This window comes from Pongo pygmaeus, chromosome 11 (assembly GCF_028885625.2).
Source record: "Pongo pygmaeus isolate AG05252 chromosome 11, NHGRI_mPonPyg2-v2.0_pri, whole genome shotgun sequence".
Lineage (NCBI taxonomy): Eukaryota > Metazoa > Chordata > Mammalia > Primates > Hominidae > Pongo > Pongo pygmaeus.
The window spans coordinates 52,168,196-52,193,302 of NC_072384.2; the positions used below are offsets into that span (position 1 = coordinate 52,168,196).

The 25,107-nt window shown below is 37.8% G+C and overlaps 2 protein-coding genes across 15 annotated transcripts in view; one reads left to right on the forward strand and one right to left on the reverse strand.

The window, feature by feature from the left end:
- Positions 1–4,543, reverse strand: part of PRPF40A (pre-mRNA processing factor 40 homolog A) — a 61,926-nt gene extending 57,383 nt beyond the window's left edge. For 4 of the 10 annotated variants that reach the window (XM_054477199.2, XM_054477198.2, XM_054477197.2 and 1 more), the window contains exons 1-2: positions 3,945–4,227; positions 2,582–2,713 (exon numbers count right to left, since the gene is read on the reverse strand). In XM_054477199.2, the coding sequence (XP_054333174.1) occupies positions 2,582–2,713; positions 3,945–4,220 (408 nt within the window). In that variant the 5' untranslated portion in view covers positions 4,221–4,227. Of the gene's footprint in view, positions 1–2,581; positions 2,714–3,818; positions 4,228–4,422 lie in introns of those variants that run through there. The other 6 variants (XM_054477195.2, XM_054477194.2, XM_054477193.2 and 3 more) reach the window with 2 other exon arrangements.
- Positions 4,544–4,592: 49 nt separating this feature from the next.
- Positions 4,593–25,107, forward strand: part of ARL6IP6 (ADP ribosylation factor like GTPase 6 interacting protein 6) — a 43,018-nt gene continuing 22,503 nt past the window's right edge. For 2 of the 5 annotated variants that reach the window (XM_054477204.2, XM_063647479.1), the window contains exons 1-4: positions 5,167–5,623; positions 7,206–7,259; positions 21,713–21,845; positions 23,632–23,699. In XM_054477204.2, coding sequence (XP_054333179.1) covers positions 5,224–5,623; positions 7,206–7,259; positions 21,713–21,845; positions 23,632–23,699 — 655 coding nt within the window. In that variant the 5' untranslated portion in view covers positions 5,167–5,223. Of the gene's footprint in view, positions 6,097–7,205; positions 7,260–21,712; positions 21,846–23,631; positions 23,700–25,107 lie in introns of all 5 variants that reach the window. The other 3 variants (XM_063647480.1, XM_054477203.2, XM_054477206.1) reach the window with 3 other exon arrangements.

Consider the following 25,107-nt stretch of genomic DNA (forward strand, 5'->3'; position numbering starts at 1 on the left):
TTATTACTACTAAGAGTCAGCCTAAATGCATGAGATGGCACTCTAGGTCATCTCATGAATTAAGAAAAAAAAAATTTGAACACACCACTTCTTTAAGCTAAATAGCTTGATGCATTTGAGAAATTATGAACCCTGGCTTCCGTACATCATTATGCTACCCAGTCTGCGTATTATTTTACAAACAAGTTTTATAGTTTCATGTCATATTGGTAACATTCCAAAGACAATTATTTGGCAAGTAAGACTGCCACCAATTTTAGTCTTTAGCTAGTCCCAGCATGAGATGTTCATGCAAACCAGTCAATACATGAAGTTTCATAACCTTCAGTCCCAAAGTCTAAAGAATTTGTGAACTGACTTTTTTAAATTGCATGGCAGAACCCTCCCAACTGTCACTACTCTGTGAATGATACAGACAGACATCCTGCTTCTTCTCAATTATCTTCTGACCACTTACTGCTCCTGAGTACTTCCAAGAGTGGCAGAAGAAATAATGCAGGAAAAAGGATCAATTGTCCTATTTATTATCATCTTTAATTTTTAAAGCAATGTTTACAGAGTTTCAAATAAGATTTCTGATTTGAGAATTCAAATAATCCATGCTCTCCCAGTCTGTTATAAAGCTAAAACAAGAATTTGTTTTGCCAAGATTTGGGCCCTGTATTTGTTAGTGAAATATTAAGGGGAGAAAAGGGAATTATATAATTCTGACAAAAACAGTGGAGATTCTTTTGGGACTTTCAGAGCATAACTCCTACTAAAACATTTATTTATTATACTAACAGGAGCCTTCAGAGGGAGAAGAATTCTAAACATCTAAATAATTAGGTCTACTTAAAGGCACATGGCATATATTAGCCTAGGAAAAAGTAGAAGAAAACCACACAAAAAAAATCAGTTATTTGAATGGATGTGTACCCAGTAGCAAGTAAACTTACTAGAAAGATGGTCACTGATACAGCTAAAGAGAAAGGGCCATAAAGCAAACTGTGACCAGCTTATGTCAATGAGATACATGAAAGTACTTTTAAAAAATAAAATCTACATTTTTTTTTTTTTTTTTTAACTAGAAATATGACTAGCTGGTATCTTGGTTTTGGTAGTGCAATAGCACCATTACAGCAAGGGTAAGCAGGTCAATCCCTTGCAAAACTTACCTTGATTGGCCCAATGGAAACAGAAGGCCCCAGAAAAGAGAGAAGCATCTGGCAGTAGCAAATTGTTTTATTTTATCTTTCTGTGGAAAGAAACTAATTTTAAATAAGAACCAGAGCATTTAAAGAATAAATATTTTTAAAGCTCATTATCTAGTTAGAGCAGCTCTACCAAGAAAACAAGAAGAGCTCCTTGCTGCTTAGAGATGGAAAGAAACAGAAGAGGAATCAAAGTTGTTTCTCCATCACCTAGAGAGTTTTAAAATTTGTGTTATTCTAGAGTAACAGAATAAAAGGCTCTTTTATTTAAAGAACTCCTGCAAGCAGAATCTTTTGGGGCTGGTGCCTTTGAATAAAGGTTTTTTTTTTTTTTTTTTTTTTAAACAAAATTAAGGGCAATATTCCAAATTAAAAAAAAAAAAGAGGAAAATCACTTGACATTAAGCCCTTCTACTCTTAAGGTTAAGTAAAAAGAGACAGACACATAGCAAGCTCCTTTTCCCCCTGCAATTTCACCAATAACTTTAACCATGAAAGCTTAAACAATTATCAAACAGTACTAATTAGCAAAAGATCACATGAAATTGGCTTCCAAAATATTTTGTTAGCCTAAATTTTTGATGATTTATGGAAATACTCAAATGGAAATAACCCAGCCACCTAAAGATCTATTATAGAACTTAACATGAAGCACAAAATTACTCATGGTAACTGAACCTGTTACCTTTCTTGGATGCTTCTCTAGAAACTCAGTTCTACCGAAATCACTGAATCAGCATTAAAACCTTTTGATCCAAATCACTCCTACAAAATGTCCATTTACAATTTATGCTAGAGATGGAAGGGACAGCTCATAAGCAGGAGTGTAGAAGCAACAAGCATTAAAAAAAAATAGTGTAAGTGGAAAATGAACTACCTATTGGCACTGTCCTATGAAGAATCAGAATTATAGAGCACAAACTCCCCACCCTCCCTCACCCTCCTCCAACACACAAAGAAGAAGATATTTCAGGAATAAAATTCGCTCTAAACCAAAACAATAGCTATTTTCAGATTCTATTTATTTACATGGTCCACCAAAATCAGTTATGTTGCTGTATCAGATAATATTTACTCTTAGACCATCAACTTCAATTGGCATTCTTGAAAAAATAATCATTAAAAATAAAAGCCTGGATCCACACTTTACTTTTAAATAATAAAGAAAAAAATTCTTAGTTTTGAGGTCATCAGTAAATTTCTCAGAAGACTTTTTCATTATCCAAATTTCCGTTAGTCATGATTTAACATTTGGCTTATTTGAAATTACTCGGGCATAAACTAATCATTAAACAGCTATAACTACTGACCTAGATTTTGAAATCTTGATAGAATACCTGAGGCAAAAACAAATAAATAAATGGAAAATAAAACAAAAACAGTCTTACTTGTCCCATTGGTGGCCCTCCCATAGGGGGCATCATCTGCGGCATCATTCCATGAGGTACAGGAGGCATATTCGCTCTCTGACCCATAGGGTGCATTCCCATTGGGGCATAATGCATGCCAGGGTGCCCCATCTGAAAAACAGTGAACATTTTTAAATGAGCAAATAATACTAAATGCTTCTCAAAAATCTCATTTCAACAGCTCAGTTATCTGAAGCGACATAATATTAAGCTTATGTGTAATAACATCATTGGATTAGTCTATACCTTGTTTCAAACAAAATGCATTCTGCTAGTATTTGAAACGAGATTGCAAATTCCGTAACAAAACGGGAAAAGTTAAGATGAATCCTGGACCGCTGGATCATATGTTTTCTCTCTTTTTTTTTTAAGCACTGACTTAACCAGCTACTAATTGGCTTGCTAAGCTTGGAGGATACACATTGAATACTAATTTTAAAACTGTTACGGTGAAAACAACAACTCTCCTATTTCATGCAGATATAAAAGATAGCCAGCTATTGTTATTTTATAACACTACTGATTTTAAACTTTAAGATGTTCTATCCAATTAACTCAGGTGAGAGTCAGTCTTATAAAACACAAACAGTATGGCTATCCAGGCACAATTCACTCCTAACAAACTTATTTCCTAACATAACCTTTAAGACAAGTAAAATTCCTTCTGCAAGAAATACATTTTCAAAGACTGAGGTTCTGTCACTCACGGACACTAAATGCAAACAACTAATTCATCCTTTTTAACGCAGTTTAAAAAGACAACTACTTTCTTTACCGATGAGTCCATTGTTCCATGTTTTAAATTAAAACAAGCTAATTATCTCCTGCCAATTGTCCCAACAGTTCCCCCTGCAGACCACCCCGACGACTAATGAAAACAAATTTTGGCAGCCGCTTTTAAAGTCTTACAGTATCAAGCGCTTGCCTCCCCCTCCCAGCTAAAATCGGGCCTAAAGCTCCAAGACGCTCACCCCGCCCAAGAGCCAGCACCTTCACCACGCATCTGTCTAGGCCAAGCCCACGGGGAACTTCCAGGGTCTCACATCCTTCTCTTTGTGCATCCCCACCCTCCACTTCTCTCCCTCAGAACATATCCCACCATCTCGAGTTCTTCCTTCGTCCACTTTTATCTTCTTCTCCTTTCGGAGAAAGCTTCCTGTTTCTCTCACTCCGTTTTTCATTGTGCCGCCTTCCCCCTGCCCCACTGATCCCTTACCGAGGGCCGTCTCCTCAGGAAGCCGTCAGCAGAGACCCAAGAGCCGGAGCAGAGGCTTGAGCCGGACAATCTCCGCTCCCCGTCCCCAGGACCCTGCGAGGGAGGATGGCTCTCCATTTCACTCACCATGAGGCCTCCACGCTCAGCTCCCGTCCCCGGCCTCATCGTCGGGCTCAGACTGCTCCGCCGGCGGCCACTGCCGCTACACATACCAACAAGAAGCGATCTGAGTGGCTGGCGCCCACTAGGGCTAAAGGTTAAAGGCTGCCCTGCGCTACGGGGCGGGATCAGCGGGGCCAACAGGCTGACGGGCTTCCCCGTTGTCCAATCAGAATGCGCCGCCGACACGCAGCTCTGCGGCGATTCGCCCCCAGCCTCAGCCTCACTCGGCGTCGCCTGCATGGGGCGGGGGAGGAGGAGGAGGACGGAGGAAGTTTCTGCGCCGAGTCCTCCGTCGGGAAAACTCTACCAACTTCCCCAGGGGAAGGGAAGACTACCGTGTCCCAGCTTCCCGAGCTTAGACCGCCTCACCCCGTAGGGGGTGGGGCAGTGGGGGGTCTGCCACCTTCACCCTCCCCGCCCGAATTACGTACGCCCCACAAACCTGAGGCCGCCAAGGGTAGGGTGGAGGGGGCGGGGGTAAGCAGCCTCTAGTGTTAGCGGTGGCTGGGGCCGAATGCGCGCGCGCGGTGCTCGAGGCGGAGGGGAGGGGGCGGGGAAGGCGAAAGGAGGGGTTCCGAGGAGAGGGTTCGATCTCCGCACGCGCCAGGTGGAGAGCGCGCGTCTGGGCGGAGGGGGAAGGAGGCGTGTCGAGTAGTGTGAGGGAAGTTGTGGTACGGGTGGGGAGAACCACACTAAAGGGAGATGGGGGTGAGCAGTTAAGGCACCGCGAGAGCGCCAGGTAGAGAGCTGCCCTTAATGGGGGAACCTGGAGAAGAGTGTGAGCGTAGTGGGGAAGAAGGGAGAAGACAAATAGGTTCGGGAATGTGTCTCAGAGGGCGCGAGCGGGTGCTAGGACCCGGCGTCGAAAAGATGCGCCTTTGGGGTTGTCGGGGCGCGCGCTCCCGTTGGTGACGCGGCGGTGGCGGAGGTCTCCGGCCGGGATGAAGTTTCGCAGGAAGTGGATACTCGACAGCCTTCGGCCTCCGTCCGCTTCTCCCTGCGCGCTTTCCTGCTCCACCTTGCGGCTACAGCCCTGGGGTCGAGCTCTGGTCCAAGCGCATTCCGCCTCTCCTCTGGCCCTACGACTTCCTTTGCACCCGCCTCCCACCCTTGCTTTCCGTGGTTTACCCCTGGGCTCTGAGGCCTGGTGGTAGCGGCCACTGCCGCGGATTGGCTGTTGCGGACCCGGGGCGGGGCAGGTGGGAGAGGCTCGTTCTCCGCGAGTTTCGTTGTGTTTCGCGCCATGTCGTTTGCGGAGAGCGGCTGGCGGTCGGCTCTGCGGCGCCGCCGTCCCGGCACCCCGGGCCCTGTGGGTCGGCCAACGTATTCCTCCTTTACCCGGGGGGACAGCTGGGGTGAAGGCGAAGTCGACGAGGAGGAGGGATGCGACCAAGTGGCCCGCGACCTGCGGGCGGAGTTCTCGGCTGGGGCGTGGTCAGAGCCCAGAAAGGGCTCGGTGCTCCCGCCGGACGGGGACGGGTCGCCTGTTCTGCCCGATAAGCGCAATGGTATCTTTCTCGCGGCGGCGGGCAGCAGAGCCCAGCATCGGCGGTGGCCGGTCCAGGTCCTCTCTATTCTCTGCTCGCTGCTCTTCGCCGTCCTTCTCGCCTTCCTCCTCGCCATCGCCTACTTGATCGTTAAAGGTATTGAAGCCGAGGCCTTGAAAGTCTGTCCAGAGTAAAGTTGAGCCAGGGTGTGGCTCTCGCCTCCACCCATGTCTTTTCCCTCGCGCTGACTAAGCCCGCAGACTGGCAGGTGCTTTCACCCAGTCCTCGTTTGCATCTTACTTTGCTCTCCAGCCCTTTGCCTTTTTTAAGTGGAGCGTCCTGATCCATGATCAGGAGATGCATTTTTAAAAAGGATCTTTTGATTAAATGGGTACTCTTGAAGAAATATCTTCAAGTCCTTGAACACGGGGGATGAAATATTGTCAAGATTAAACAAAGTGCGAAACACCCACCATTAAAAGGAGACAGTGAAAAGTGCACATAATTGCAATAGGCTATGTTCAATGGCCTTCATCCACAAATAAAGATGTGCTGTCCACCAATTCCTCTACACAGAATCCTGAGGGACAAAGATTTTCATCGCATAGTCCAAATTTCTACTTTTATAGGTAAAATAATTAGCCTCTCAGTTTTTAAGTTTGTATCCAGGTGTAGTGCACGGAGTTCTGTTGCAGGAAGTATAGTCCACTCTTCCTCTAATAATTTTATTTTTCTGTCTGAAGTTGAAATATTGGCCGGTTGAAAGTTTATTGCAAGGCATACGGTTGTATAATTTAGTTGGCTAGTGTATATTATAGTGGAAAGAAGTAAGGTTTAAATTTCCATTCTCACTAGTTAGTGACCTTTGCCAAGGTACTGAAAAAAAACCAAAAGAACTTTGTTGTATGAAAAGCACCCAAAACATTGTCACTGAAGTGCTATTTTTGTACTTCATTGAATATAATTAAATCTGTTTAACTCCAGTTTTTATTTGTCCTCATTGCTTCCCAGCATTTAGTGGGCTGCAGATGGCATGACATCTAAAACCTTACAATGCTTGATTTTCATACAGAAGACACTTTGGCCAGTTGATGTGGGTTTTACCTCTTCATAAAATGGTAAACTGAATGTGCATAAAATGCAAACTGTCAGTCTTAAATGATTCGCTGCCATTGTTTCATTTATCATTCCCCTACCCCCTTTTTTTACCCTTTTTTGAATGTGCATAGAGTGTAAATTGTCAGCCTTAAATGATTGGCTGCCAATGTTTCATTTATCATCCCCCTCCCCACTTTTTTACCCTTTTTTGCAATTCTGATAGTTTTGTCTCCTAGGTGGTTTATTTCTCTTTTGCTCGGAGACATTGCCTTTGTATCATAAAGTCACAGAACCATGATAAGTGGAATTCCATTGCAGAAGACATTGAACTGTGCTTATTTTGAAGAATGGAGAAAGGAACTGAACTCCACCTAGTATGCCCTTTAGTGTTTACCACTACCTTAGGGAATAAACAGTACTCTCATCCTATGTACAGTATATGGCTGTTGGCTCCATTGGTGGTCAGCACGTTAATTTGCTTGCTGAAGGTCACATTGCTGGTAAATTGAATCAGAATTTCAACGCAGTTCTTTGTGACTCCAGAGCACTTTCCACAGCTCCACAATGCCTTCACAGCCTTTGAGTTACTTTTCAAATTATAATATTACTTTCCTACCTAAGTTCCTCTTTGTATTTGCAGAGTTGCATGCTGAGAATTTGAAAAATGAAGATGTTGTAGACACTGGACTATTAGGTATGGACTTAATTGCCACTTGCTTTGGTTTTGAGCTCACTTTTGTGTTTCCAGATCGTGTTTGAACTAACTTTGGGATAAAATACTTAATATATTTCTATGTGCAGTCATTCAGTCTTATGTTTTTCATTTGCATATGTTGGTGATAAATGTTATTAGATTTGCTTTATATGTGTGGAGTATGTGTATACATATATGGTATGTTTGCTATAATTTTTTAATGGGGCCAGGTGCAGTGGTCACATTTGTAATCCCAACACTTTGGGAAGCTGAGGCAGTAGAGTCACTTGAGCCCAGGAGTTCGAGACCAGTCTGGGCAACATAGTGAGACCTTGTCTCTACAAAAAATAAACAAAATTAGCCAGGCATGGTTTCACTCATGCTTGTAGTCCCAGCTACTTGGGAGGCTGATGTGGGAGGATCACTTAAGCTGGAAAGTTCAAGGCTGCAGTGAACCGTGATTGTCACTCCAGCCTGGGCGACAGAGTGAGACCCTGTCTGAAACAATAACAATTTTTTAATGGGTACTGGTATGTGTATATACCACACACACTAGTAATACATTTTAAACACAACTGCATGTGACTCAGGTCCAGAGAAATATTTAACATTTTCTGATTACCTTCTGGGAGAGGCTTCCCACAACTCTTCTCAGGAATTTAAAAACAAAAGAACTTCCTCACTAACTTAGCAAAGGTAAATAATGTCTTATGTAGGCTTCAGGAGGAATTTAAGTTCAAATATCTTTATGTGCAGCTTTTTTTTTTTTTTAAAGCATTGGACCATCCTTGCACAGGTTAATGACTAGGAGAGTCAGACCTCAGTTTCTGCAGTGTCTATAGAATGCTATAGTTCACAGATTTCCAGTGAAAAAGGTTATTCTATATTTCTCTCCATCAAAATGATTCTGAAGAGTTAAAAACTTTACCTGTCCAGCATATTTTACTCCTATTTGCTTTGATCACTCTAAATTGGGGAGGGGAGATCAAACTTAATCACTCTACATTTGATCAAATAAATCAAGTCATTTGATGTGATCACTTTAAATTAAATCATTTGATTTGATCACTGTAGATAGGTGGTTGAGATACTATGACACATGTCCTCCCCTCTCCCATTCTTTCCTAAACTCTCTAATCTACCACTTTATGGCTAATCACCCTTATGGTGACACTGAGTATAGTGTACCTTATTTTGGCAGAAGGGGAAACATGAACTATCTTCAGATTGCAAAGTTGGTTTCTTAGATATTGCATGGAAACTTTTGTCTGTTCTTGTCAACTTCTTGCATGAGAAAACATACTTTTAAGTTACTCATTTTATCAGTGTATGTTTTTACATTGTTTTATCTCTAGAAATAAGCCAAGATTATTAGGCTTCTCAGAGCTTTTATTGATCTGTCACCTCTTGATGCAGTGGAAACAGAATCTTATGAACTAGGCATGAATTCTAAACCTTTTGCTGTTTAAAAGTTGTCCTGATTTCTCATTTAGGAGTAGAATGAGTGGCAGTTGTTATCTGAAGGAATGGCTTGCTCAATATCAAAAGGAATGTGATAGGTCTTTTGACATGGTCCTGCTTCCTTTTCCACTTAGTGTTAAATACTCCTGTATTGCTTTTAGGTATGCATGATAGATACTTAATATTTTTACAGCAAATAGGAAAATCATTAAGATTTTGCTAATGGCATGAATTTATTGTCAAGAGTCAGGAATGAGCAAAAAGTGTTGTATCTTTATGGTGAAAAAAACCCAACAGCTATGCCAAAACAAAGCTCATTATTTTGAACCAATGGTCAGATGAGCTCCAGTGGTCAGTTGGAGAATAAAAATAGTTAATATCATTTAATGGGCTAATTCAATCAGTTTCCTGGGGGTTAATTTTAAAGAATAGTTATAGCAGATATATGTATTATAACATATGGATAGAGAATAGTCGTCTCTACCAGAAGAGGATTCTTAACAATCTGTTTCAATGAAACAGGGCCAAGATGATTAAGCTCTTATAAGATTGAGGTGACCGGCCGCGCGTGGTGGCTCACGCCTGTAATCCCAACACTTTGGGAGGCCGAGGCAGGCGGATCACTTGAGGTCAGGAGTTCGAGACCAGCCTGGACAACATGGTGAAACCCCCGCCTCTACTAAAAATACAAAAACAAAATTAGCTGGGCATGGTGGCACAGGCCTGTAATCCCAGCTACTCGGAAGGCTGAGGCAGGAGAATCACTTGAACCGGGGAGGTGGAGGTTGCAGTGAGCCAAGATTGCACCACTGCATTCCATCCTCAGCGACAGAGCAAGACTCCGACTCAAAACAAAACAAAACAAAACAAAAGATTGAGGTGACTGTGGTAACACCTGCCTTTTTTTCTAAGCTGCAATTCTCTACTGTTTTCAAGAAAAATACAAGTTAGCCTGTTTACAGAATGTTTTGAATTGACTACTGTCCTCTGGTTAAAACTCCTCTTGAGATAATTGATAGCTGAAAACGTAGGATGGTTCTCTCAAACTTGACTTCCATCTAAATCAACGCTGAGTTGATCAACTTAGATATCAAGAAAAATTGCCTCATTAGTTTACCCCTGAGGAGATGCCTATGAAGTTACATCCTTTTTACGGTTAATAAGACAGTTTTCACATGAAGAAACAATTTGAAATATTTAATAAGAAAATGTTGTTGAAGTCATCCATTACATTTGGGAAAAGTACCATGCAGCCTTTTATCAGATGATAATGATTTTACTATATTTCACTGTTTATTTTGCCCTGTTTATTAGGAACCTCATAGCCAAATGTAATAATGTTTGATTGTTTTGTATATTACTCTTTATTTTTTGGCATACTTATTATTGCCCATACATGCTATTATCTTAATATTTCCATGACTCATATTTAAAATTTACTGCAAATTGCCTTAATTCTTTGTTTGAAAGTAGGTTGGTTTTTAGAAAAAGCAACGTGAGCACAGTAACTGCTCTACCATGAAAGAGTTCTCTTCCTTTTTCTAGACAGACTGACAAAACTTTTGTACACTGCAGAATTTAATTGCAATTTAATCCTAGTCCAAGATTGGCATGGCAGTCAGTAAGAACAGATTATAGCAGCAATTCTCATTTTGGTATGGGTAACAATCACTTGGGGACTTGATTTTTTAAAAGCACCTGTAGATTTTGTTTTGGCCATCATGATTTCATGATACAGAACATTAGAACTGTTAAAAAATGTCCAAGAGAAAGGATATGTTGGAGGTGGCCCATTCTCTTAAAAAGACACAAGTTGAATAAAACTCAGTTTCATCCTTACAATGAAAATTGATTGAAACTCTGAGCTTGAACTTTTTAGGCAGTGTGTGGACTTTATAATTTGAACCTATACTCTATTAAGAAAATGTTACAGTGCTATCTGTGGCTGGGTGGGGTAGCTCTAATATTTCATCTAAAAAGTCACAAATATCCTATTCTGTAACACAATTTTTGTAAAATTGTATTATCTATTTGTATTATTTAAGAAATGATGACTAAGGCCAAAAAAAAAAAAAAGAGAAAGCCACAAAGGACTGGAAGGATGTAATGAAAATGTTAGTTTATCTGGGTTTCCGAATTGATTGGTTGTATTTATTATTTTTATTTTCTACAATGTACAAGTGTAACTTGCAATAAGAAAAACTTTAAGGGAAAGCACAAATTTAAGTTTAGAGAATAATATGTTTCGGTAATTAACAATAATACCATTTATTGCACTTTTACAGTATGCCAAAAACCATTAATTTGTGTGTTATTTCCTCTAGTATTCTCAACTACTCTGTATCCATCAATGTTATTTTCTTCTAAACCAAAACTCAAGAAAGTATGTATTATAATTTTTATACCATAGATAGTCTAGGTAGTATAGCAAGGCAGAAAAAGAATAGGTTATCAGCAAGAATTAGCCATGTGCAGCTAAATTATTAGTCATGAAATTATTACAGGACTCTTCTTAACACATAAAAGCAGTAATAAGAACCAGACATTAGGACCCCTACATCTCAATAAATCGGGTTGACATTGTGTGGTACTCTGTAGTCCAACTTTGGTGGTTGGGAGGGACGTTTCTTAGGCTAATGAAGTCAAAAGTTAGCTGGCATCAGAATCACCTGAAAGATAAATTTTGTTGCTCTTCACATGGTGCAGAATATCTGACTCAGTAGTGTGAGATGGAGCCCAAGAATTTTCATTTCTGACAAGTTTTGAGTTGATGCTCTGCATGCTGCTAGTTAGGGGGCTATATATACTTAGAACACCACTGGCCTAGTAGTTCCCAAACCTGACATTAAAAAAAAAAACAAACAAAAAAAGACCCTGGAGATTTTCTTTTTTTGCTTTTACAGAATCTCAGACCCTATAATTATCTACTGAATCGAAGTAACTTAATTGGCTGTATGTGTCAGTGTACACTGTACAATCAGGGTTCATTGGACCATTTTTCATTTCTGAATTATTTCGAGCAGTTCTGTTTGTAAGAATTGAAATTTTATGACTTATTCTTTCTTAGGGATCTTCAAAAGAATAAAGAAAACTGAGCTGTATTTCTCACAAAGTTTATTTGATCTTGAAACTACCACGTTGGTCTATTGGACATTTTTTTAAATTTGAAATACGTTTTGGGATTTTAGTGGTCACATATTGTTCTTTCTCAAAACATTCTCCTATTTCATTATTTTAGTATTACTCATCAATTCTCAACTATGCTCAAAAGAATAAAATAATTATGATGGAATTAGGATTCCAGTAAGACTTTCCTAAGACTTTAAGTATTTTTTTCATCTTTTATGAGGTCTGCATCCTAATTTATTTGATACTGTTTGTAAGTGGACAGATGCTAAGGGCAGATGTGTATACAAAGGTGATTTGGAAAAAAAATGCAAAAAAGAATTATTGGGTTGACCATTTGAATTGTTTGTAATCTAAAAATGAAAATGTGTTACAAATTATGGAGCAAAGAAGATTGTTGTCCTCTTTTCATCAAAATAAGCCATGAAAGGCTTAAAAATTCCTTCAAACATTGTGTTTTGATGACGCAAGTGCAAAAAAAAAAAGCAGGAATAATGACAAGCTGTAACCAATTTGAGATGTATCTGAAATCTGGAAGTGGTATTTACAAGATGGATATGTTGTAGATTCATACATGAAGTTAGTAAGCAATTATTTGCACTCAGGTCATGCCCATTTTTGGTGTACCTGACTTTAGGGAAACTGGGAATTGAAATTCGGATTTGCTGTGTTTATTTCTTACGAAAATTTTTAACAAAGTTTTTTTCCCGCTGTCTTTTTGCTCTCTAAATTATTCTTCAAGTGTCATGAAAATAAAGGAAATAAAAAAGCCTTTTTGGACTTATATGATAAATAAAAATAGTGATAACTGTTTTCCTTGTTATACTGAAGATTACAAGCTTCAGAGGAGAATATAAATTTAACAGGATTGCCCATGAATTAATTGTTTAAAGCTGGATGATGGGTATATGAGTTTTATCATATACTTCTGTCAACTTTTTTCTGTGAAATGATCTGTAATAAAAGTGTTGGGTTTTTTTTTTTTTTTTTAACTTTCCCATGTGAATCTAATGATTTACCAGCGTTGGGAACTACAGGTGTTATTTATTTTTGGAATTTCAGTCACTTAATCTGTCAGAGGATCACCTTCCTCATCTGTTTCAACAGAAAAATGTAGAAATGCTACAGGCTGGGTTGCAGGTGGTCGGGCGATTGGGTGAAGGCCTTAACCAGTGTAACTGCTACAGCTATTATGCACTCTGTGCACCCACTATGCTCATGTTGCATTGGCAGGAGAGGAGAGAGCACTTTCCTCTGCTCCTGCACTTGTGCCTTGACGTGTAGAGAGACACTTTGCTCTAGGGATTTAAAGACTTGAGCTATCTATAGAATGTGATTTAGAGAGGATACCAAATTATTTAAAATAATGGTCATCCTCTCAAGTTAGAAAACTATAGAATCTAATAAAGTTGAAAACATTTGCTTACATAAACATTTAAAAATTGTTGGTTAGTTTCATGCATATGATACATCTAAGTTTTATTAGTAGCCAGCTGGTAATAGTTTTTACAACTTTTAAAGTTACCTAAGTACAGCCATACACCACATACCATTTTGGTCAACAGTGGTCTGCATATATGCCTGTATGATGGTGCTCCCATAAGATTACAGTGGGGCTGAAAAACTCCTATTTAGTGGCATTGCAACTGTCCTAACTTGGTAGTACAATATATTGCTCACATGTTGGTGTTGATGCTGGTATAAACCAACCTATTACCAATCTGGTTTTATATAACCTTCCAGTCATAAAAAAAATAACACAATTACATGCAGTACATAACATAATACTTGATAAACAATTATGTTACTGGTTTGTGTATTTACTATGCTTCTTATTGTTTTAGATTATATTCCTTCTGCTTAAAAAAAGTTAACTGTAAAACAGCCTGAGGCAGGCCCTTCAGGAGGTATCCCAGAAGAAGGCATTGTTGTCATAGGAGATGACAGTTTCATGCATGTTGTTGCCCTTGAAGACCTTTCAGTGGAAAAAGATGTGACAGTGAAAAACAGTGATATTATCTTGACCCTATGTAGGCCTAGGCTAATGTGTATGTGTCTTAGATTTCAGCAAAGAAGTTTAAAAACTAAAAAATTAAAAATAGAAGCTTATAGAGTAATGGTATAAAGAAAAAACATTTTTGCACAGCTGTACAGTGTCCTTTTGTTTTAAACTGTTAGTAGAAAAGGGTAAAGTTAAATTTTAAAGTTTATAAAGTAAGAAAGTTACAGGAAGCTAAGGTTAATTTATTAATGAAGAGAAAAATTTTTTAATTTAGTGTAACCTAAGTGTACAGTGTTTATAATAGTCTAGTGTAGTGGACAGTAGTGTCCTTGGCCTTCACCTTCACTCATCAGTCACTCGCTCACTGATTGACCCAGAGCAACTCCTTGTCCTGTAAGCTGCATTCATTGTAAGTACCCTATACAGGTGTACCATATTTTATCTTTTATACTGTATTTTTACTGTACCTTTTCTATATTTAAGTATGTTCAGATACACAAGTACTTATTGTTGTATTACAGTCGCCTGCAGTATTTGGTATAGTAACATGCTGCACAGGTTCGTAGCATTGGAATAATAGGCTATAACTGTATAGCTTATAGGTGTGTAGTAGGCTATACATCTAGGTTTTTGTAAGTACGCTCTTGTGATGTACGAACAACAACAAAATCACCTAATGATGCATTTCTCAGAACACATCCCTGTCATCAAACAGTGCAGGAGTGTATTGTATTTTCATTGTGAGTATCATAAAATGCATTAGTTTCGTAAGTAATTTAATCTCACCAGGAAAGATTCCGACAATTAAAGCAAAGGTTTTCACCGATCGACCTGTGTGTCTTTTTACATCTTTTTCTCTTTATTTACATATGTATAGTCATTTAAAATACACGTTTTTTTCACTGTTATAGAAAAAATATAATTGGAATCATGTATATTTTTCAGCCTTGTTAAAGTGCCTTTTGGAGTATATTCTGTATCAGTATACATAGATCTACCTCATTTTTTCATGACTGCATTGTATTTCATAATATAAGTATACCAGTTTATTTAAACATTTCAAATGTCAGAAGCACTTACCCAGGACTTGGAAATTACTAGTATACAGTCACATTTAATCCCATTGTTTACTTATGAAGTTTTATGAAGTATGTGCAATTGATTGCCTAACACTTATTTAATAAGAAACCTTTCCCTAGTATAGGAACCATGGGAGTTTTGGTTTTTTTCTGGTGTATTCTGATTATATATAATATGTGTAAATTGGTGCCTCTGCATCTGACTTCATAAAACTTCTTGAAAGTTGCCTCATCCCCGTAAGCTTAAACTGTTAAACAAAATGAAAATATTTAGAGCATATAACAGCCTCTTTTGCTGGAAGGTTTTATAGAAATAAAGTTGCCAGCATGTTTTTAGAAGAGTAACTACTCCCTGACACCAGAATAGCTTATTTTGAAAAATAAGCCAAAACAAATTTACCCTTAGATAGGTGTGTATAAAATTCCAGCAAAGGGATTGGGATAGGAAATTCCTACCCATCCCTGTTTTTGCTTTGGATGAAAACAGTCTAAGAGGTTTCAATTGATGGAAAAGATTAGTATACATCATTTCATTGGCCAGACGTGGTGGCTTCTGACTGAAATCCCAGAACTTTGAGAGCCTGAGGCAGGCGGATCATGAGGTCAAGAGATCAAGACCAGCCTGGCCAACATGGTGAAACCTCGTCTCTACTAAAAGTACAGAAATTAGCTGAATGTGGTGGTGCACACCTGTAGTCCAGCTACTCTGGAGGCTGAGGCAGGAGAACCGCTTGAACCTGGGAGGCGGAGGTTGCAGTGAGCCGAGATCGTACCACTGCACTCAGCCTGACAACACAGCAAGATTCCTTCTCAAAAAAAAAAAAAAATTAATATACATCACTTTGGCTGGGCACAGGTGCTCACGCCTGTAATCCCAGAACTTTGGGAGGCTGAGGCAGGTGGAACACGAAGTCAGAAGTTCAAGACCAGCCTAGTCAAGATGGTGAAACCCTGTCTCTACTAAAAATACAAGAATTAGCTGGGTGTGGTGGCGGGTGCCTGTAATCCCAGCTACTCGGGAGGCTGTGCCAGAGAATTGCTTGAACCCAGGAGGTGGAGGTTGCCTGGGTGGCAGAGCCAGACTTTGTCTGTATATATGTGTGTGTGTGTGTGTGTATATACACACATATATGCACGCACATCATTTCATCAACTGATGAATATTGAGCTATAGAGAAGAACGAAGGATATGTGTATTTATTTAAAAGCCTGCAACCTTTGGCAGCAGTTATTCTGGAAATCTGTAACATCTATGTCCTTATACAACTGTACCCTTAAATACAAGAATGTTCCTTGTAGCATTGTTTGTAATAGAGAAAAACTAGAATTAAAAAAAAACACACACACACAACAGAACTGTGGCTGTGGGTACTGATACAAAAGGTCTCCAGAATATGTGAAAAAAGCAAAATGCAGAACCATTTTTCTGGTGAGAATCTCACTTGTGGAAAATAATCTGAGAAGATATATATACGTTTTATATATAACTAGCTTCATATATGTACCTGTATTACCTAGATATGTATATAATTTTTGGAAAGATGCACACCAGACTCTTAGCTGATCTGATCACTTTTAGGAGTGAAATTGGCAAACTGAGGAAGGAAGAATTTCATTTAACATGCTTTCATTTTTATATCCTTTTTAAAGTTGTTAATTCTTTCTAAAATGGGCTTATAAAACAAAATTTTAGCATGAGGATTCTGCAGGTACTGACTTGTAAAAAATTTAGTTGTTGGGGAGTTATCATTTTCTATGGCTTTTCTGCTTATTTGCAAATGAATTAGGTAATTTCCCGAATCATAAACACTTCTAGACCACAATATTGCATTGTACTTTTTTTTACCCCATCATTGTGACCTGACTTACCCATGATGCAGCTTCTGATTAGTTTAAAATGAACATAAAATAATTAAAATGCTGAATGCGAAGTAAGTACTTAGATTGTGGAATAGTAATTTTGGAAAAACTCAAGAATATTCTTGTATTAAATTTGACAGGTACCCTATTAAAGCACTAAAGTGAAAAAGTTCAACAGGCTTTAGAAAGCCTCACATTTGATTATTTTTATGTTACTTTGTGTCTTTCCTCACTTATCTAGAAGTTTCATCGTTCTATAGCAGTCCCCAAACACTTTATTTTTCTTAACTATCATCTTTGTTGTGGAGAAGTATGTTAAACTTTGAGTAAACTTGTCAATTATTTTCTCCCCTCTTTAGATTTGTTAATTTTCTCCCCTCTTTAGACATAGTCGTCTAAAAATAGCAAATAACAGCTATTTGGCAGTATAGCAACCCCTAAGTTGTAGTTGTAGACTAAATCTTGTAATTTTTTTTTTTGACCCTCTATCCAGATGGATTGGTAGGAAGGTTATTCTAAGGTTCTGTTCACCCAATTCCAGGTTGGGTTGAGGTGCTAGAGGTGGATACTGTGCCAGGATATTGGGGTGAAGGTGCAGACTAATCCTCAGGACATTTGCTGTAGTGAGTATTGAAGTATCTTTTATTGTGGTCAGGATGGTCTTTCAGATGTGGCAACTTCCAGCCACATGACCATGTGGTGTTTCTATGCCAGGCTTAGGGCAGAGGCATCTGCAGGCTTGGCTCTGTACTTACCTACCAAGATACTGTACACATCTACACTCCTTTTGTGGTTTTGCATGGGCTTTTCTAGATGCTTTTGTCAGGAAGCCCCAGTAGCACTACTCCCTTTACCCATTTACACACATAAGTGCAAACATGCATACAACATACTTTATTTAACTAAGGAAATCTTTCTCACTTGTTGATAAGCCCCTCACTTTCTTTCTCCCTGTTCCACACAAACATTTTATCTGTACTCCAATCAACTCATTGTCTTTGCTGTGCATTCAAGATATGTTGTGTTTATCCATACTCCTATCCCTGATTATATCTGTACACTAGTTTCCGTAAATATTGTGCAATGTAAAAGTAGAAAAACAGGCTATTTCTTCTTTCTGCTTTGCCACATCCCTCTTCTGGAGAAAAGAACACAGAGCCCATTAGCTCTTTAACAGGTGGGAGATGGGAGGAGGGAACTATCAGGAGAAATAATTTACCACACTTTCTATTAATAATTCTTCTGAATCTGTACTTTAACAGTTTTTTCAGTCTGTTACTGAGCTTCACAAGATTTACAAACAGTCTATTGCATGTACTTTTTACCTGCTTGCTAAAATAAGACTGGTGGATAATTTTGTATAGTCAGGAAATTTGATAATTCAAAAGTCACCTGCTAGTGTTCTCAACTCTTCCTGTATTCTTGAGGCATGGAACACACTCTCAAAAACCTGTTTTAAAGACGCAGTTTAAAAATGAGTCCACAAAGATTCTGATACGACCTCCCTGCTGCTCCTCTGTTCAAAAAGTACTACCTGACTGAATTTTTTTTTTTTTTTACAAGTTTACTTAGTTCTATTTTGAATAGGTAGAATAGTCATATGGGTCAAAATTCAAAAGGTGTAAAAGAGTATAGACTGAAAAGGCTTACTGTTTTCTCCCAACCACTCTTTCCTCCCTCCTCAGAGAACCAATGTTAAATTCTTACATCCTTCCAGAAATTTTTAAAAATATATAAGTACAATATACATTTCTTCATATATACAACATATGCATATATGTATGTGTATAATACATATTTTCCCCTTATTTATACAAATGCATAGAGCTGTTCTGAACTTTCAGTTTTTCAGCTCACCAGTATATTTTCAGGATCTTCCCATATCAGTACCTAAAGAGCTTCCTCATTCATTTTTATAGCTGCATAGTATTCTATTGTATGGATGTACTTAATTAACCAATCCTTTACCTTCATTACTGATTATTTAGGTTGTTTCCAATCTATGTTTTCACAAACAAAGCTACAGAGAACAATCTTGTATATACATCATTTTATACAGGTTTGTATAATATACAAACGTATGTATTTATAAAATTGTATATTATACAGAGATCTATTGTCCTAAAGACATAAAATTACTGGAGTAAAGAACATATACGTGCATCATTTTAACAGATACTGCCAAACTGCTCTCCATAGAAATTATAACAGTTTACTCTCCAAAACAGCCATGCATGAAGAGTTTCTGTTTATTCACAGCCTCAGCATCAGAGAATGTTATCCAACTTTTTGATTTTTGTCAGTTGATGAAAAAATGATACTTAATTTCTCTGATTATTAATGGTATTGAATTGAGCATCTGTTCATGTTTTAACATTTATAGTTTTTATTCTGCAATTGCATTTAACTTTATATTTGGATTTTGGGTTGCTGGTCTTTTTTTTTATTGGCTTCTAGGAATTATCTGTATTAACAGGAAATTTTCCCTTATGCTGTAAGTTGCAAAGGTATGTTTTATTTAAAAATTTTTTGTCATTCAATTTGACATTTTATTTGGCTATGCATATATAGTAGTATGTGTGTTTACCTATATACAGTTGTCCCTCAGTATCCATGAGGAATTGGTTCCAGGACCCCCTCTGGATACCAAAATCTGGATCTTCAAGTCCTTTATATGAAATTGGATAGTATTTGTATATGAACTATGCACATCCTCCCATTTACTCTCTGTAATACCTAATATAATATAAATGTTATGTAAATAGTTGTTATACCGTATTGGTTTTGATTGGCATTATTTTTATTGTTGTATTGTTACTTTTATTTTTTTTCCAAATATTTTTCATCCAAGGTTGGTTGAATTCCAGATACGGAACTTGTGGATAGGAAGGGCTGACTGTATACAGTTGAAATTCTGTGTCTTATATGAGTCTTGAATTTTTGTATCATGATTAGAAAGGTCTTTATCTCTCCAAGGCTATAAATAACTTTTCCAGTTTTTCCAGTGATTCCTTCTACAACTTTATATTTAGATTATTTGGTACATTTTAGAATTTAGTCTGGTATAGGGTATCTGGTATGGATCTAACTTCTTTTCCTTTTTGTAAGTGGTCACCCCATTTAATTAGTAACATTTTTAATTAATCTATTTGGGCCTTCCGCCTTCTTCCAAGTCTTGTATTCTGCTTCATTCTGTTTGTTTGTTTGTTTGTTTTTGAGAAAGAGTCTCAGTCTGTTGCCCAGGCTGGAGTGCAGTGGTGCTATCTCGGCTCGCTGTAACCTCTGCCTCTGGGTTCAAGAGATTTTCCTGCCTCAGTCTCCCAAGTAGCTGGGATTACAGTCATGTACCACCATGCCCAGCTAATTTTTGTATTTTTAGTAGAGGTGGTTTCACCATGTTGGCCAGATTGGTCTCAAACTCTTGGCCTCAAGTAATTCTCTTGCTTCAGCCTCCCAAAGTGCTGGGATTACAGGCGTGAGCCACCACGCCTGGCCCTGTCATCTATTTGTGTATCAGTACACACTGTTTTAGGTATTCAGTTCCTATAATATTTCAGTATTTGGTTGGACTAGTCTCTGTTTTTGCTTATTATTTCATGTGAATTTTAGAATTAACTATTATTCTTCCAAGAAAAATATACTCACATTTTCAATCTGAATTCTGATGTTACCTCCTTAAAGTGGTAACGTCTTATTTATTCAAAATAGTTATCACAATATATAGTTATCTTGTTAATTTGCTTACATGTTTTATTATCTTTCTATCCCACTAGAATTACTTCATGAAGACAGCAGTCTTTTTTATTTTGCTCACCCCTATATCCCCATTACCTAGCACAATAACCAACACATAGTTAGCCCCTCAATATAGATTGAGTGGGTAAGTGAGTTAATTTATAAAATTTTTGAAAACTTGACATCAAAATAAAGCTGTACTTCTTACTAAAGGGAGTTGGCCGCTTAAATATCAGTATTTCCTGTCTTCCTATAACCACAAGAACAAGTCATTATCCTTTTATTATTATTAATGGGTTATGAATAGTATCTAAAAACCTTTAAATTAGCTTACTCGTTTCTTTTCCCTTTATGCCTCCTTCTTCTCAACCGTTTTTCCTTAAGTCCATTATAATATTGTTCTTTTGACTTGACTTCTGTGAGAAAATACAGTTCCAAACTCAGTGCGAATAAAATCTAAGGTCCCACACATTTGTAAATCAGGAGTCAACTTTTGTTCATATACTGAGCAAGGTTAAAGAATCAGAATAGGTTTATAATGTTCATAAGAAAACTGTAAAGAGGAGATACCCCAAATTGAGGCATGTTTCGAAAGTGCATGGCGTGGAATGAAAGGAATCACTTAGTAGTAAATAATAAAGATAGCAAGGTATGATTTATGAAATTAAATGAAAAATCTGATGACTTGAACTTTTTTTCTTTTTCGAAGCAGGATTTCACTCTGTCTCCCAGGCTGGAGTGCGGTGGTGCAGTCGAGGCATACTGCAACCTCAAACTCCTGGCCCCAAACCATCCTCCTACCTCAGTCTCCCAAAACACTGTGATTGCAGGCATGAGCCACCTTGTCTGGCCTCAAGACATCTTAAGAGTCTTGTGAAATGTTTTGACCGTGTTTTCTATAGTTGAATTTTATAAAACTGAAGATGTTATGTTCTTGTTGAATTTACCCTTTTTTCCCACGTATTATCATTTAATTAAAATATTCAATGATATGACTTCTAGTTGTGCTTTAATAACGTACAGTTATTTCTACATAAGTTAGCTTGCAATAAGTTCAAATCTCTTAAAATATCAGGTCCATATAATTTAGAAGATGAGAAATATACATGATCTGAACATGAGAATACTGGTTTAATTTAAATTGTTTTGGTGTTAATAATTTACTTTTTCCCCTCTCTTTTCCTGTTAAGGATTCTGGACTCTACTTATGATATCCCTAACTGCTGGATTCTCCTGTTGCAGCTTTTCTTGGACAGTGACTTACTTTGATTCTTTTGAACCAGGAATGTTTCCTCCTACTCCTCTTTCACCTGCCAGGTTCAAGTAAGTATTCCTGTTTCCTGTTTATTTTTTAAATGCATTTCAACTCTTGAAAATACTAAAATACACAGAAGCAAGAGGCTGATTGTGAGATATGTTGAGGCTTCAGTCTTTATAAAGCACTAATAACATAGGACTTTTCAGCTTGTAGGCTCAGCCTTTAGATACATGAGAATAATATTTAAAATTCTATATCTAGATAATGCTTTGTTTTCTAAAAACTGAAATTCAGGGGCTTATCTCAGAACTAAGAACCTTTGATGGCTATTTGTCCTTTTGGAATAGAATTTGATTTAAAACAGTTTATAAAGGCAAAATTAATGCCAACAATTTGAAAGTTTTACTAGGTTCACACATGGTCAGACTTAATACAAGAACATAATAATTGGATTGGACTTTTCCTTAGGATTTTAACTTTGTGTAATAATTAGCAAACATTAATGGTACCCAATTTATATGTCTAGACCAGATTGGATGCTTTTCATAGTGGAACAGTATTAAATTTCTTTGGTCTATATTTTCCATGTTTCAGAGAATTTTAGAAAATTCAGTAGTGTTCTAACCTAGTTTACTCATGCCAGGAAAGTTCCAATTTTAAATATAAATTGCAAAATAAGAACATCTAAGATCTCTAGTTTATTCTGGAAATTTGGGGAGGACATGAAGACAAGAAACTAAATTATATTAAATTTATGTGTGTTATTCTAATACTTACTATGGTTGTTACTACCAGCTCTAGCCTACCTCATGGACAGGTTGTAGAGATAAAAACATTTACTTGAGAGACTTTATAAAAGCAAAGTTATACTAGTATAGTTATTAATAATCATTGGTACTACTGACCTTCATTATTAGTAAACTCCCAATTTTTTTTGTCTCATAAATATATCTTTTAAAATTTTGGCTTGACTTCAAATGAAATGTGAATTTATATATATGTGTATTATGTATATGTATATATTTTTAATATTTTAATCCTTATGTGTATATGAAATATAAGTCATATGCTTTCCAATAAATTTTAGTTATATGTTTTTGAGGTGGATAAATAATAATCTAAATTGACTAAGAGTTAAGCCTAACATTACAATGCCATCCCATAGTTTACATGGGTACCACTCAATTAGAAGTTTACTTTAATAACAGGTATAAGTCTAAGGTAATAAGACTCGTTTCAAAAAATCACCAAAAAAGTAATCATATTTTTTCCTTTTATTTATATCTCACTTCCCTGAATTCTGGCCACACATTTCTTGCTGTTTAATAGACCTTGCTACCCGGATTTCAGAAAGCATTTTGCACTTAGAGTGATTAAAACTCTAGCCTTTGCTTTGAAGCCATCAATATCCACCCATTTCACTCACCAGAGCTTGAAATTCTTATTCATTGTATTTGTCCATTCACCAAGTCCAGTCTTTCCTGACTTTTTAAATGTCATTAGAATGCTTCCTGTTTGCATTTTCACTGTTTTTGTACTATTTAAGGTTAGTGTACTTGACTTCTTGGCCTTCTGTCCTCTAAGTTCTCACTCTTCTAATTCACCCTATATGCAGTCAGCTCTCTGTATCCATGGGCTCCACATCCTTGAATTCAACCAACCATGGATAAAAAATATTTGGGAAAAAAATTACAATACAACAATAAAAAGTGATACAAATAAACAGTATAACAATTATTTACACAGCATTTACTTTATATTAGGCATTATAAGTAATCTAGAGATGATTTAAAGTATAGAGGAGGATGTGCATACGTTATAGGCCAATAATACCATACCATTTTATATAAGGGACTTGAACATTCATGGATTTTGGTGTTTGTGGGAATCCTGGAACCAATCTCCCAGTGGATACCAAGGTACAACTGAACTGCTGTCTTTCCATTAACAAAAAGAGATATAGTCACAGCCCTCTATTGGTTAAAAGCCTTCAGTAGCTTTCCTGTTGCCTTCAGAATAAAGTCCAACTCTTAAGTATAGCAGAACAGTCCTTCCCCAAATGACCCTACCCTACTTTTCCAACCTCAGCTATTTCCCTACTGCACCCTATATTGTAGTCACATACCAGATTAGCTTGACATCCCCCTCATAAACTATGCAATTTTGAGATGTCATGATTTTACTCTTGTTGTTCTCTCTTCCTGGATTATCATTTTCCCTTTCACATTGTCTTTTACCACTGTCACGATTCATTAACCTTATAAGTGTAAGAAGCCTTTGGGGTTAGAGAATGTTTTAGTATTCTGTTAAAGATCTGCTATTCTGAGGGCATTTAACTAATTTTTAAAAAAATTAACTTCGCATTTTGTATTAAATTAGAATCAATTTAATAAAGGGCCTCAATTTTCAATGTATTTATTAATGTATTAGTCTGTTCTCATGCTGTCTAATAAAGACATACCCAAGACTGAGTAATTTATAAAGGAAAGAGTTTTAATTGACTCACAGTTCCACATGGCTGGGGAGGCCTCACAATTATGGTAGAAGGCCAAGGAGGAACAAAGGCACATCTTATATGATGGCAGGCAAGAGACCGTGTGCAGGGGAACTGCTCTTTATAAAACTGTCAGATCTTGTGAAACTCACTCACTATTATGAGAACAGCATCATGGGGGTAACCACCCCATAATTTAATTACCTCCCACACGGTCCCTCCCACAGCACATGGGAATTATGGGAACTGCAATTCAAGATGAGATTTGGGTGCGGCACAGCCAAACCATGTCATTCTGCCCCTGACCTCTCCCAAATCTCATGTCCTCACCTTTCAAAACCAATTGTGCCTTCCCAACAGTCCCCCAAATTTCAGCATTAACTCATAAGTCCACAGTCCAAGGTCTCATCTGAGACAAGGAAAGTCCCTTCTGCCTATGAGCCTGTAAAATTAAAAGCAGGTTAATTACTTCCAAGATAACAATGGCGGTACAAGCGTCGTAAATATACCCATTCCAAATGGGATAAATTGGCCAAAACAAAGGGGCTACAGGCCCATGCAAGTCCGAAATTCAGTAGGGCAGTCAAATCTTAAAGCTCCAAAATGATCTCCTTTGACTCCATATCTCACATCCAGGTCACACTGATGAAAGAGGTGGGTTTCCATGATGTTGGGCAGCTCTGCCCCTGTGGCTTTGCAGGGTACAGCCTCCTTCCTGGCTGCTTTCACAGGCTGGCATTGAGAGTCTGCAGCTCTTCCAGGCACATAGTGCAAGCTGTCAGTGGATCTACCATTCTGATGGCCCTCTTCTCACAGCTCCACTAGGTAGTTCC